Below are 13,321 nucleotides of genomic sequence, written 5' to 3'. Positions count from 1 at the left end.
TAGAGTCGCCAGGTATCTCTCGATACCGCCACAAGGTTCAACCCGAATACCGATCAAAGAGCCAATACACCAGTTAGTTAGTTCAAAGTCAATACAATTTATTTACACACACAGTAATATCTACTCATGCACAAAGTACTACAAACTAAGCTGTCTCTAACGCTAATGCCTATACTTGGCTTCGGGTTCCCATTCAGTCAGAGGAACAATGGCCGTTGTTCGGATCTGAGGTTGTTGGGTTTGAAGTGGTACAGGAGAACAGCTAAGGTCATCCGTCTGGTAGCGAGCGTTGACCTTGGACGTACTTGCTTCTAGTGCAGCTGGTGGACGGGTCTCTCTGCTTTGAGAGCCAAGTCGAAGAGAGCGATTCTCTCCTGGGGCCTTCTTCTTATACCTGAAAGGGTTTCACGCGCTTTTGGGCGGACCTTGAACTTGGCCCCAATCAATTGCGTCGTATCTTGATCACTCGTATTGATCTTGACCAATAAAGGGGTGGGTGCCCTGATGGCTGGGCATGTGCTAGGTGGCCTTTGGCCTGGCTTTGTTTGTGCTTTCGGTTTGGGGAACTGGCGCCGCGAGGTCTGGAGCCAGATCGGTTACTTGAGTATCTCCCCTTTGTTCCCGGAGATGGGCCACCAATATGCTAATAGACCTACAGTTTCAGTCTCGTCTGGGAGCTGCCGTCCCAATACACGTTCAGGCTCTGTGCCTGCTTGTTTTCTTAGCATTGTCTATAGTTCCCTGCAATCTTTGCAAACATCCATTTTGTATTCTGGAAGTGGCCATCCCAGATGGCTACAACATAATTTCTGTTTTTGGTTCTGCCATCTTGAAAGAAAATTCAGAATCACTTGCAAACAGTGATATTATATTGAGTTTTGCATTAATGAAGTCATTGAGAAAAGACTGCTGATTTGCTTCTTCATTTCAAGGGGTTGGAATACAAAGGGAAAGAGATTATATTTCAGTTGTATAGCCTCTTGGACCAATCAGGAGAACTGTGTTCAATCTTACGCACCTCAACTCAGGAAATAATTATCTTGGTCTTGAAGGAGGTGCAGTGAAGATTTTCTAGAATGATGTTGGGAGCGTTAAATTATGAAGAGATGTTACGCAAAAGTAACTTGTATTCTGTTTTGTATAATAAATTGAAGGGAAATCTAATCAAGGTCATTAACGTGTTAAAAGGGTCACAGTGCTGGGAGAGGTGAGTGCACAAAAGGTGTGGCAGGAGTGCCTTTAGTCACGGAGTGCTGATTGGAACAGAGTGCATCTGAGTTTAGGTGAGTGACTGAGTTTGGGTGAGTGGCGAGAGAGGGCTGTGTTTTTGTTGGTGTTCGGGTTTATCCTTGAGGTTATATTAAAAAAATGTTTTTAAAATATTATTTAAATTAATTAACTAATTGAATATGGCTGGACAGGTGATGTGCTGTTGCTGTATGATGATGGAACTGGTGGATCCCATTGAGACCGTCAATGACCACATCTGCAGCAAGTGTTGGCTGCTCGAGGAACTTCGGCTCAGAATTGATGAGCTGGAGACCGAGCTGCTCACACTGCGGCACATCAGGGAGGGGGAAACTTACCTGGATGTTTTGTTTCAGGAGGCAGTCACACCCGGTAGAATAAGTACTGGTAATTTGGACAGTGGTCAGGGACAGAGTGGTGTGACTGCAAGGGAGGCAGGTAGGGGGATCCTGAGTTTAGGAGTTGAGGAGCCTCAGCCCTTGACCTTGTCCAACAGGTATGAGGTACTTGCTCCCTGTGTGGATGAGGAAGAGGGCTGTAGGGAGGATGCGTTGACTGACCACTGCACCGTGGTACAGGAAGCCATTCAAGAGGGGGGAGCAAAAAGACAAGTGGTAGTTGTAGGAGATTCTATAATTAGGGGGATTGATGGCATCCTTTGTAAGCCAGATCGAGAGTCCCGCATGGTATGTTGCCTGCCCGGTGCCAGGGTGAGGCACATCTCTGACCGGCTTGAAAGGATTTTGGAGAGGGAGGGGGAGGATCCAGTTGTTATGGTCCACGTTGGGACTAACAACATAGGTAAGACTAGGAAAGAGGACCTGTTTGGGGATTATCAAACACTAGAGACTAAATTAAATAACAGGTCCTCCAGGGTTATAATCGCTGGATTACTACCCGAGCCACGTGCCAATTGGCATAGGGTTGAGAAAATTAGGGAAGTTAACACGTGGCTAAAGGAGTGGTGCGGGAAAGAGGGATTCCATTTCATGGGGCATTGGCATCAGTACTGGGGCAGGAGGGACCTGTACTGTTGGGACGGTCTTCACTTGAACCATTCTGGGACCAGTGTTCCAGCGAATAGGATAAATAGGTTGGTCACAAGGACTTTAAACTAGCAAGTTGGGGGGGGAAGGGGAAGTGTAAAGCTATGGACAGTATAATGGTTAATGGAGATCAAGGCAGCAGGTTACATGACAGGTTATTATGTAGAGATATGAGTTCAAAGACAAGGAAAATTAGGAGAAAGGGTAAGAGGAAAAATAGTTTGCGAAAAGTTACTGATCAAGGTGTTAGGATTCATAACAAAGACATAAAAAACAGCATAAGTGTACTTTACCTGAATGCTCGTAGTATACAAAATAAGGTAAATGAGTTGATGGCGCAAATCATCGTGAATGACTATGATTTAGTGGCCATTACTGAAACATGGTTACAAGATGGTCACGACTGGGAGTTAAATATCCACGGGTATCAGACTATATGAAAGGATAGAATGGACGGTAAGGGCGGTGGTGTAGCTTTGTTGTTTAAGGATGGCATCCGGGCAATAGTAAGGGATGATATTGGTGCTATGGAGGGCAAGGTTGAATTAATTTGGGTGGAAATCCGGAATAGTAAGGCGAAAAGGTCACTGATAGGAGTAGTCTATAGGCTACAAATAGTAACAGGATGGTAGGGCAGGCAATAAGCAAAGAAATAACGGATGCATGTAGAAATGGTACAGCGGTTATCATGGGAGATTTTAATCTGCATATCGATTGGTTTAACCAGGTTGGTAAAGGCAGCCTTGAGGAGGAGTTTATAGAATGTGCCCGGGATAATTTCCTGGAACAGCATGTAATGGAACCTACAAGGGAACAAGCGGTCCTAGATCTGGTCCTGTGTAATGAGGCAGGATTGATTATAATGATCTCATAGTTTGGGATCCTCTTGGAAGGAGCGACCACAATATGGTGGAATTTAAAATACAGTTGGAGGATGACAAGGTAAAATCAAACACTAGTGTTTTGTGCTTAAACAAAGGCGATTACAATCGGATGAGAGAAGAACTAGCTAAGGTAGACTGGGAGCAAAGACTTCATGGTGAAGCAGTTGAGGAACAGTGGAGAACCTTCCGAGCGATCTTTCACAGTGTTCAGAAAAGGTTCATACCGACAAAAAAGAAAGACGGTAGAAAGGGGAAAAATCGACCGTGGATATCTTTTAAAAAAATATATATTTCATTCAAAATTTTTCGGCCAAACAAAACAATACAAAGGTTTTCCTTTTTACAACAATAAAACAGTATAAATAACAGTGGCTGTTTTAACAAATAAACAAATAATATATAAACTAATTGGCAACTGCCATATCAAAAATAATAACTCTCCAAAAATAAAATCAAGCAATCCAATATACATAACCTGGTACAAATATCTATACACAAACATCCCTGAGGACCCGCCCGGGCCCTCTTTCTCCCCCCCCTCCCCCCCGGGTTGCTGCTGCTACCTTCCCATTTCCTTTATCGTTCTGCGAGGTAGTCAATGAACGGTTGCCACCGCCTGGTGAACCCTTGAGCCGAACCCCTTAGTGCGAACATTATCCGTTCTAGTTTTATAAACCCTGCCATGTCATTTATCCAGGTCTCCACGCCCGGGGGTTTGGCTTCCTTCCACATAAGCAATATCCTTCGCCGGGCTACTAGGGACGCAAAGGCCAAGACATCAGCCTCTTTCGCCTCCTGCACTCCCGGCTCTTTTGCAACCCCAAATATAGCCAACCCCCAGCCTGGCTCGACCCGGACCCTCACCACCTTCGAAAGCACCTTTGCCACCCCCACCCAGAACCCCTGCAGTGCCGGACATGACCAAAACATGTGGGTGTGGTTTGCTGGGCTTCTCGAGCATCTCCCACACCTATCCTCTACCCCGAAAAATTTACTGAGCCTTGCTCCGGTCATATGCGCCCTGTGTAAAACCTTGAATTGTATCAGGCTTAGCCTGGCGCACGAGGACGATGGGTTTACCCTACATAGGGCATCAGCCCACAGCCCCTCCTCAATCTCTTCCCCCAGCTCTTCTTCCCATTTCCCCTTCAGCTCATCCACCATGATCTCCCCCTCGCCCCTCATTTCCCTGTATATATCCGACACCCTACCATCCCCCACCCATGTCCCTGAGATCACTCTATCTTGAATCTCCTGCATCGGGAGCTGCGGGAATTCCCTCACCTGCTGCCTCGCAAAAGCCCTCAGTTGCATATATCGAAATTAATTCCCTTGGGGCAACCCATATTTTTCCATCAGCGCTCCCAGACTCGCAAACGTCCCGTCTACGAACAGATCTCTCAGTTGCACAACCCCAGCTCTCTGCCATGCTCCAAATCCCCCATCCATTCTCCCCGGGACAAACCTATGGTTATTTCTTATTGGGGACCGCACCGAGGCTCCCGTCCTTCCCCTATGTCGTCTCCACTGCCCCCAAATTTTAGTGTTGCCACCACCACTGGACTTGTGGTGTATTTCTTCGGGGAGAACGGCAACGGCGCCATCACCATTGCTTGTAGGCTGGTTCCCTTGCAGGACGCCATCTCCAATCTCTTCCACGCCGCTCCCTCCCCTTCTCCCATCCACTTACACACCATTGAGATATTGGCGGCCCAGTAGTATTCACTTAGGCTCGGTAGTGCCAGCCCCCCCTATCCCTGCTACGCTGCAAGAACCCCCTCCTCACTCTTGGGGTCTTCCCGGCCCCCACAAAACACATGACACTTTTCTCAATTCTCTTGAAAAAAGCCTTCGTGACCATCACCGGAAGGCACTGAAACACAAAGAGGAATCTCGGGAGGACTACCATTTTGACCGCCTGCACCCTACCCACCAGTGACAGGAGCACCATGTCCCATCTCTTAAAATCCTCCTCCATCTGTTCCACCAATCTTGTTAAATTAAGCCTATGTAAGGTTCCCCAACTCCTGGCTATCTGAATCCCTAAGTACCGGAAATCTCTTGTTACCTTCCTCAGCGGTAAGTCATCTATTCCCCTGCTCTGCTCCCCCGGACGCACCACAAACAACTCACTCTTACCCATATTCAATTTGTACCCCGAAAATTCCCCAAACTCCCTGAGTGTCTGCATTATCTCAGGCATCCCCTCCACTGGGTCCGCAACATACAGCAATAAATCATCTGCATACAAGGATACCCGGTGTTCTTCTCCTCCCCTGAGTACTCCCCTCCACTTCCTGGAGCCCCTCAGTGCTATGGCCAGGGGCTCAATCGGCAATGCAAACAGTAACGGAGACAGGGGACACCCCTGCCTCGTCCCTCTATGAAGTCGGAAGTAATCGGACCTCTGTCTGTTCGTGACCACGCTCGCCACCAGGGCCCTCTACAGCAGCTGTACCCATCCGATATACCCTTCTCCAAAACCAGATCTCCTCAGCACCTCCCACAGATAATCCCACTCCACTCTGTCGAATGCTTTCTCGGCGTCCATCGCCACCACTATCTCCGCCTCCCCCTCTGGTGGGGGCATCATCATTATCCCTAGCAACCTCCGTATGTTCGTGTTCAGCTGTCTCCCCTTAACAAACCCAGTTTGATCCTCGTGGACCACCCCCCGGACACAGTCCTCTATCCTCGTCGCCATCACCTTGGCCAGGAGCTTAGCATCTACATTTAAAAGGGAAATGGGCCTGTAGGACCCACACTGCAGCGGGTCTTTTTCCTTCTTCAAAAGGAGCGATATCATTGCCTCCGACATAGTCGGGGGCAGCTGCCCCCTTTCCCGAGCCTCATTCAAGGTTCTCGTCACAAGCGGGGCCAGTAAGTCCATATATTTCCTATAAAATTCCACCGGGAATCCGTCCGGTCCCGGGGCCTTCCCCGCCTGCATGCTCCCAATCCCTTTTACCACCTCCTCCATCTCAATCTGTGCTCCCAGTCCCGCCCTCTCCTGCTCCTCCACCTTAGGGAATTCCAGCTGATCCAAGAAACACATCATTCCCTCCTTCCCTTCCGGGGGCTGAGCCTTATATAACCTCTCATAAAATGCCTTGAACACCCCGTTCACTCTCTCCGCTCCCCGTTCCATCTCTCCCTCCTCATCTCTCACCCCACCTATCTCCCTCGCTGCTCCCCTCTTCCTCAATTGGTGGGCCAGTAGCCGACTCGCCTTCTCTCCATACTCATACTGTACAGCCTGTGCCCTCCTTCACTGTGCCTCTGCCTTACCTGTGGTCAGCAGGTCAAATTCCACATGTAGCCTTTGTCTTTCCCTGTACAGTCCCTCCTCCGGTGCCTCCGCATATTGCCTGTCCACCCTCAAAAGTTCTTTCAGCAATCACTCCCTTTCTTTACCCTCTTGCTTCCCTTTATGTGCCCTTATGGATATCAGTTCCCCTCTAACCACCGCCTTCAACGCCTCCCAGACCACTCCCACCTGAACCTCTCCATTGTCATTAAGCTCCAAGTACCTTTCGATGCACCCCCTCACCCTTAAACATACCCCCTCATCTGCCAATAAGCCCATATCCATTCTCCAGAGTGGGTGCTGTTCTTTTTCCTCTCCTACCTCCAGGTCTACCCAATGTGGAGCGTGGTCCGAAACAGCTATGGCCGTATATTCCGTCCCTGTCACCTTCGGGATCAGTGCCCTTCCCAAGACAAAAAAGTCTATCCGTGAGTATACTTTGTGAACATGGGAGAAAAATGAGAACTCCTTACTCCTAGGCCTACTAAATCTCCAGGGGTCTACCTCTCCCATCTGCTCCATGAAGTCCTTGAGCACCCTGGCCGCTGCCGGCCTCCTCCTGGACCTCGACCGGTCCAGCCCTGGATCAAGCACCGTATTGAAGTCTCCCCCCATTACCAACTTTCCCGCCTCCAGGTCCGGAATACGTCCCAACATACGCCTCATAAAATTTGCATCATCCCAGTTCGGGGCGTATACGTTCACCAGAACCACCGCACCCCCTTGCAATCTGCCACTCACCATCACATATCTACCCCCACTATCCGCCACTATGGTCTTTGCCTCAAACAGTACCCGTTTCCCCACTAAGAAAGCCACCCCCCTGTTCTTCGCATCTAAACCCGAATGAAACACCTGCCCCACCCATCCTTTACGTAGTCTGACCTGGTCTATCAGTTTCAGATGCGTCTCCTGCAACATAACCACATCTGCCTTTAATTTCTTTAGGTGTGCGAGTACCCGTGCCCTTTTAATCGGCCCGTTCAGCCCTCTCACGTTCTACGTGATCAGCCGGGTTGGAGGGCTCTTTACCTCTTTTTTCCCCCCCCCCCTTGTCGACTAGCCATCCCCTTTTTTAACCCAGCTCCTCACCCGGTTCCCACGTACCCGTGTATCCCCCCCGACGGCGCCCTCCCGCCTCGACCACCCCATCCCATAACAGCTCCCCCTTCTCCTTAGCAGCAGCAACCCAGTTAACCCCCCCTTCCCCCCCCCCCCCCTCCGCTAGATCCCCCTCTAGCGTAGTTGCACCCCCCATGTTGCTCCCAGAAGTCAGCGAACTCTGGCTGACCTCGGCTTCCCCCCTTATCCCCGGCCCCCACTGTGCGAGGCCCCCTCCTTCCTGCGTCCCTGTTCCCGCCATAATTACCATAGCGCGGGAACAAAGCCCGCGTTTCCCACTCCGCCCCACCCCTAATGGCCGGCGCCCACAGTTCCTCATCCCCCCCCCCCCCCCCCCCCCAACATGGGGGAGAGAGAAAAGTTACAGGATCGCAAGATTAACAAATTGAAAAATCATCCCCCCCCCCTTTTTCCTCGACCCACATAATCACCCCACCACTTTGTCCCAAAAGTTCTTTCACTCGCCAGACTATTCCAGCTTCTCGTCCACAATGAATGTCCACGCCTCTTCTGCCGTCTCAAAGTAGTGGTGCTTCCCTTGGTGTGTGACCCACAATCTCGCCGGTTGCAACATTCCAAACTGGATCTTCTTTTTGTGAAGCACCGCCTTAGCCCGATTAAAACTTGCCCTCCTTCTCGCCACCTCCGCACTCCAATCCTGGTATACGCGGATCACCGCGTTCTCCCACCTACAGCTCCGAGTTTTCTTCGCCCATCTGAGGACCGCCTCTCTGTCATTGTAGCGGAGAAACCTCACCACTATAGCTCGAGGTATTTCTCCAGCCTTCGGTCTTCGCGCCAAAACTCGATAAGTTCCCTCCACCTTCAAAGGGCCCGTCGGGGCCTCCGATCCCATTAGCGAGTGAACCATCCCGACGTCCGCCCCTTCTGCGCCTTCGGGAAGACCCAGAACTCTTAAATTCTTCCTCCTCGAATTATTCTCCAGTACTTCCAGCCTTTCCACACACCTTTAGTGCTGTGCCTCGTGCGTCTCTGTCTTCACCACCAGGCCCTGTATTTCGTCTTCACTTTCAGCAGCCTTTGCCTTCACGACCCGAAGCTCCAGCTCTTGGGTCTTCTGCTCCTCCTTTAGCCCTTCAATCGCCTGTAATATCGGGGCCAACAGCTCCTTCTTCAACTCCTTTTTCAGCTCCTCCACACAGCGCCGCAGGAATTCTTGTTGGTCCGGGCCCCATAACAAACGGCCACCTTCCGATGCCATCTTGCTTTGAGCTTGCCTTCCTTGCCGCTGCTCCAGAGGATCCTCCGCAATCCAGCCACTATCCTCTCCCTTATCCATGCGTGTCCGGGGGGATTCCCTTCTGGTTTACCGCACAGTGTTTTTGGCCGTTTAAATTGCCGTTGGGGCTCCTATTAAGAGCCCAAAAGTCCGTTCCAACGGGAGCTGCCGAAACGTGTGACTTAGCTGGTCATCGCCGCACCCGGAAGTCACCGTGGATATCTAAGGAGGTGAGGGAGAGTATCAGATTGAAGGAAAAAACATACAAAGTGGCAAAAATTAGTGGGAGACTAGAGGACTGGGAAGTCTTTAGGGGACAACAGAAAGCTACTAAAAAAGCTATAAAGAAGAGTAAGGTAGACTATGAAAGTAAACTGGCTCAGAACATAAAAGCAGATAGTAAAAGCTTCTACAAATATATAAGACAAAAAAAGAGTGGCTAAGGTAAATATTGGTCCTTTGGAAGATGAGAAGGGAGATTTAATAATAGGAGATGGGGAAATGGCTGAGGAGCTGAACAGGTTTTTTGGGTCAGTCTTCACAGTGGAGGACACAAATAACATGCCAGTGACTGATGGAAATAAAGATATGATAGGTGAGGACCTTAAGATGATTGTAATCACTAAGGAGGCAGTATTGGGCAAGCTAATGGGGCTAAAGGTAGACAAGTCTCCTGGCCCTGATGGGATGCATCCCAGAGTGTTAAAAGAGATGGCTAGGGAAATTGTAAACGCACTAGTGATAATTTATCAAAATTCACTAGACTCTGGGGTGGTCCCAGAGGATTGGAAAGTAGCAAACGTGACACCACTGTTTAAAAAAGGAGGTCGGCAGAAAGCGGGTAATTATAGGCCGGTAAGCTTAACTTCGGTTGTAGGGGAAATGCTGGAATCTATCATTAAGGAGGAAATAGCGGGGCACCTGGAGGGAAATTGTCCCATTGGGCAGACGCAGCATGGGTTCACAAAGGGTAGGTCATGTCTGACTAATTTGGTAGAATTTTTTGACGACGTTACCAGTGCAGTAGATAACGGGGAGCCAATGGATGTGGTATATCTGGATTTCCAGAAAGCTTTTGACGAGGTGCCACACAAAAGGTTGCTGCATAAAATAAAGATGCATGGCATTGATGGTAAAGTGGTAGCATGGGTAGAGGATTGGTTAACTAACAGAAAGCAGAGAGTGGGGATAAATGGGTGTTTCTCTGTTTGGCAACCTGTAACTAGTGGGGTCCCTCAAGGATCAGTGTTGGGCCCGCAGTTGTTCACAATTTACACAGACGATTTGGAGTTGGGGACCAAGTGCAATGTGTCAAAGTTTGCAGACGACACTAAGGTGAGTGGTAAAGCAAAAAGTGCAAAGGATACCGGAAGTCTGCAGAAGGATTTGGATCGGTTAGGTGAATGGGCTAGGGTCTGACAGATGGAATTCAATGTTGCCAAGTGTGAGGCTATCCATTTTGGGAGGAATAACAGCAGAATGGATTATTATTTAAACGGTAAGATGTTAAAACATGCTGCTGTGCAGAGGGACCTGGGTGTGCTGGTGCACGAGTCGCAAAAAGTTGGTGTGCAGGTGCAACAGGTGATTAAGAAGGCTAATCGAGTTTTGTCTTTTGTTGCTAGAGGGATGGAGTTCAAGACTAGGGAGGTTATGCTGCAATTGTATAGGGTGTTGGTGAGGCCGCATCTGGAGTATTGTGTTCAGTTTTGGTTTCCTTACCTGAGAAAGGACATATTGGCACTGGAGGGAGTGCAGAGGAGATTCACTAGGTTGATCCCAGAGTTGAGGGGATTAGATTATGACGAGAGGTTGAGTAGACTGGGACTGTACTCATTGGAGTTTAGAAGGATGCGGGGGGATCTTATTGAAACATATAAAATGATGAAGGGATTAGATAGGATAGATGCGGGCAGGTTGTTTCCACTGGTCGGGGAAAGCAGAACTAGGGGGCATAGCCTCAAAATAAGGGGAAGTAGATTTAGGACGGAGTGTAGGAGGAACTTCTTCACCCAAAGGGTTGTGAATCTCTGGAATTCCTTGCCCAGTGAAGCAGTTGAGGCTCCTTCTTTAAACGTTTTTAAGAAAAAGATAGATACCTTTCTAAAGAATAAAGAGTTTAAGGGTTATGGTGTTCATGCCGGAAAGTGGAGCTGAGTCCACAAAGATCAGCCATGATCTCATTAAGTGGTGGAGCAGGCTCGAGGGGCCAGGTGGCCTACTCCTGTTCCTAGTTCTTGTGTTCTTGTGAAAGGGCCGATGTGGAAAAAGTATAAGGAAATAAGAGCAAGGAGAGATACTGAAATTAGAGCTTTCAAGTTTGATGTATTCTTGTTAGACAAGGGCATTGAGCATGTGGTTCAAAGGCGGGTAAATGGAATTGAGGTATAGATCAGCCATCATCTAGCTGAATGGAGAAACGGGCCCAAGGGCTGAATGGCCTACTTTAATTCGCATCTCCCTAGAATCTGTTTTTTGTTACTTCTGGTATAATAAATGCTTGAAATAATTGACTGAAGAATTTGGTTATAGGGGCCTGGCAGAGAAAGACTAAATTAGTTCACTGGTGGAAGTCTCTTCCAAATCCTAAATGGAGCAGCTGGGTATCACTTTGACTGTCGAGAGCCGTGTTCTATTGAGGGACAGATGTATGTGCAAGTTTAACTAACCTGGAGATGACAATCAGAGTGGGTCTTGATCATTACAAACCGTTACTTTGACACCTGGTCTCATAACCGTTGAACATATTGTTGCACCTTGGTTTTTCAGCTTTTAACAATAGTAAATATTAACATTCATTGGAGTTCACTCTTGGATCCAACTTGGAAATCAGCAAAGTTATCAGGAATTTGTTCTAAATTTGAAATTGTCTAATTTATCTGTCCCTCCTTTATTTTGCACTCACCGTTTGTTTTCTTTTCTAGGTACACAGGGAAGTGATACCAGCCCACACAGTCTACGCCTTGAATATAGAAAGGATATTGGCTAGACTCTGGCATCCTAGCCATGAGGAATTAGAGCAGGATAAGATCCATCGTCAGAGGCTGGCGGTCAAGGAGGGTCTTGTTTGTTGACTGATTTTGTCCCAATTGTTAGAGCTCAGATTGCTAGAGCTTTGCCTCCACTTCAAATGAATGCGATACCATCTCAACCTCATTCTGTCTCTGTCATCACTGGGTAGAATCTGTTATAGTGATGAGCATCATTGGCAGCATGTCATTACAGCTGTAAATTGAAACAAATGGAAGTTGGTATTTAATTTCAGTCTGACAATTTTGATAAGATATTCTCATAAATCAATTAGAATGGGTTTGTATCTCATCCACTAAAATGTCTACATTGAGGTTACCTAGGATAGAATTTCAGACAAAACCGGTTGAGCAAAGATTTGTACAATGTATCCCACAGCATAATTTAAAGGCCTATTTGACTATTTTGTTTAATACCAGTCTATTGATGAGACGAACAATAACTAACTTTGCTAGTTAGTTTCAGATCCCTACTTGCCATTGCTAGTTCTTCTTCTAACTCAACAAAGATCTCTTTATCAATGTGCAAAATGGTTACAGGTTCAAGATTACCAATGCAATGAACACCATGGAATCATTTTATTTTTGTACAACAAAAAATTGTAACAACTGATTGATAGAATGCAAGTATGTCTTTTTTGTATGCGCAGGTGCTTTTTTTTACCTTTTGTGTATTTATAATTTTATTTTTATTTTGTAGTTTATGTGTAAAACTGCAAGTATTGATTCATTAAAATGTAAATATACAAAAAACACACATTTAGGTGTTGGTGAAAAGCTTCTAAACATTATCTCTGAATTTGGAATGCACAGCCATAAAGTGTGATTTCTTATCAGTTTGCCTAAAAATCTAATCCAAGGGAGATAGTGTTCAAAGCCTGTAACTTTCCACTGTATTTTGTTTTTGAATGCAATCTCTTATAATTTATAATACTTATTTATGACAATGTTGGCCGTTAAATTAGTTTAATACAATTGTTAACAGACCTCCTTTCCCAGAATGTATCCCTTTCCATTCTGCTGAGTCATTTCCTGAAAAAGAACTTCAAGTTGGCTCATTCTTTTGAATTACTGATGAACAGATTATACTTAATAATATGCTTGCTTTTCTTAAACTTTCTCCTTTTAAAGCTATGTTTATCTTGGTGATACACAAGTATTTGATTGTTGGCTATGACTTAGAAAGTGCTTTAGTGTTTGGCATTAACCTGTGGTCCGACAGTTGATTAATTAGTTATTGTCATACTTTATTGTCATGTTATGGTACTTTCTATCACCATTTCATTGCTTCTATTCCTTTTCCTTTCCCCCTGGTTTGGTTCTTCTTGGAACCTTCAATTCTGACTCCTCCTTGTCAACCAATCATGCAACATTTTGCTTCTCCCCTCTTGCTTTGCATTCCCTGATCGCAATGCATCAATACTGTTTTGCCTTACTGGTCTTCC

At 47.0% G+C, this 13,321-nt stretch overlaps 1 protein-coding gene across 2 annotated transcripts in view; it reads left to right on the top strand.

Annotated features, from left to right (window-relative positions):
* Nucleotides 1-12,633, top strand: part of tada1 (transcriptional adaptor 1) — a 114,940-nt gene extending 102,307 nt beyond the window's left edge. For both annotated transcript variants that reach the window (XM_072511571.1, XM_072511570.1), the window contains one exon: nt 11,772-12,633. In XM_072511571.1, coding sequence (XP_072367672.1) covers nt 11,772-11,921 — 150 coding nt within the window. In that variant the 3' untranslated portion in view covers nt 11,922-12,633. The remainder of the gene's footprint in view (nt 1-11,771) is intronic.
* The last annotated feature ends 688 nt before the right edge of the window (nt 12,634-13,321 follow it).

Source organism: Scyliorhinus torazame, chromosome 7, assembly GCF_047496885.1.
Source record: "Scyliorhinus torazame isolate Kashiwa2021f chromosome 7, sScyTor2.1, whole genome shotgun sequence".
Taxonomy (NCBI): domain Eukaryota; kingdom Metazoa; phylum Chordata; class Chondrichthyes; order Carcharhiniformes; family Scyliorhinidae; genus Scyliorhinus; species Scyliorhinus torazame.
Note: the sequence above shows the minus strand (reverse complement) of the source record. Positions and strands in the feature narration are given on the sequence as shown.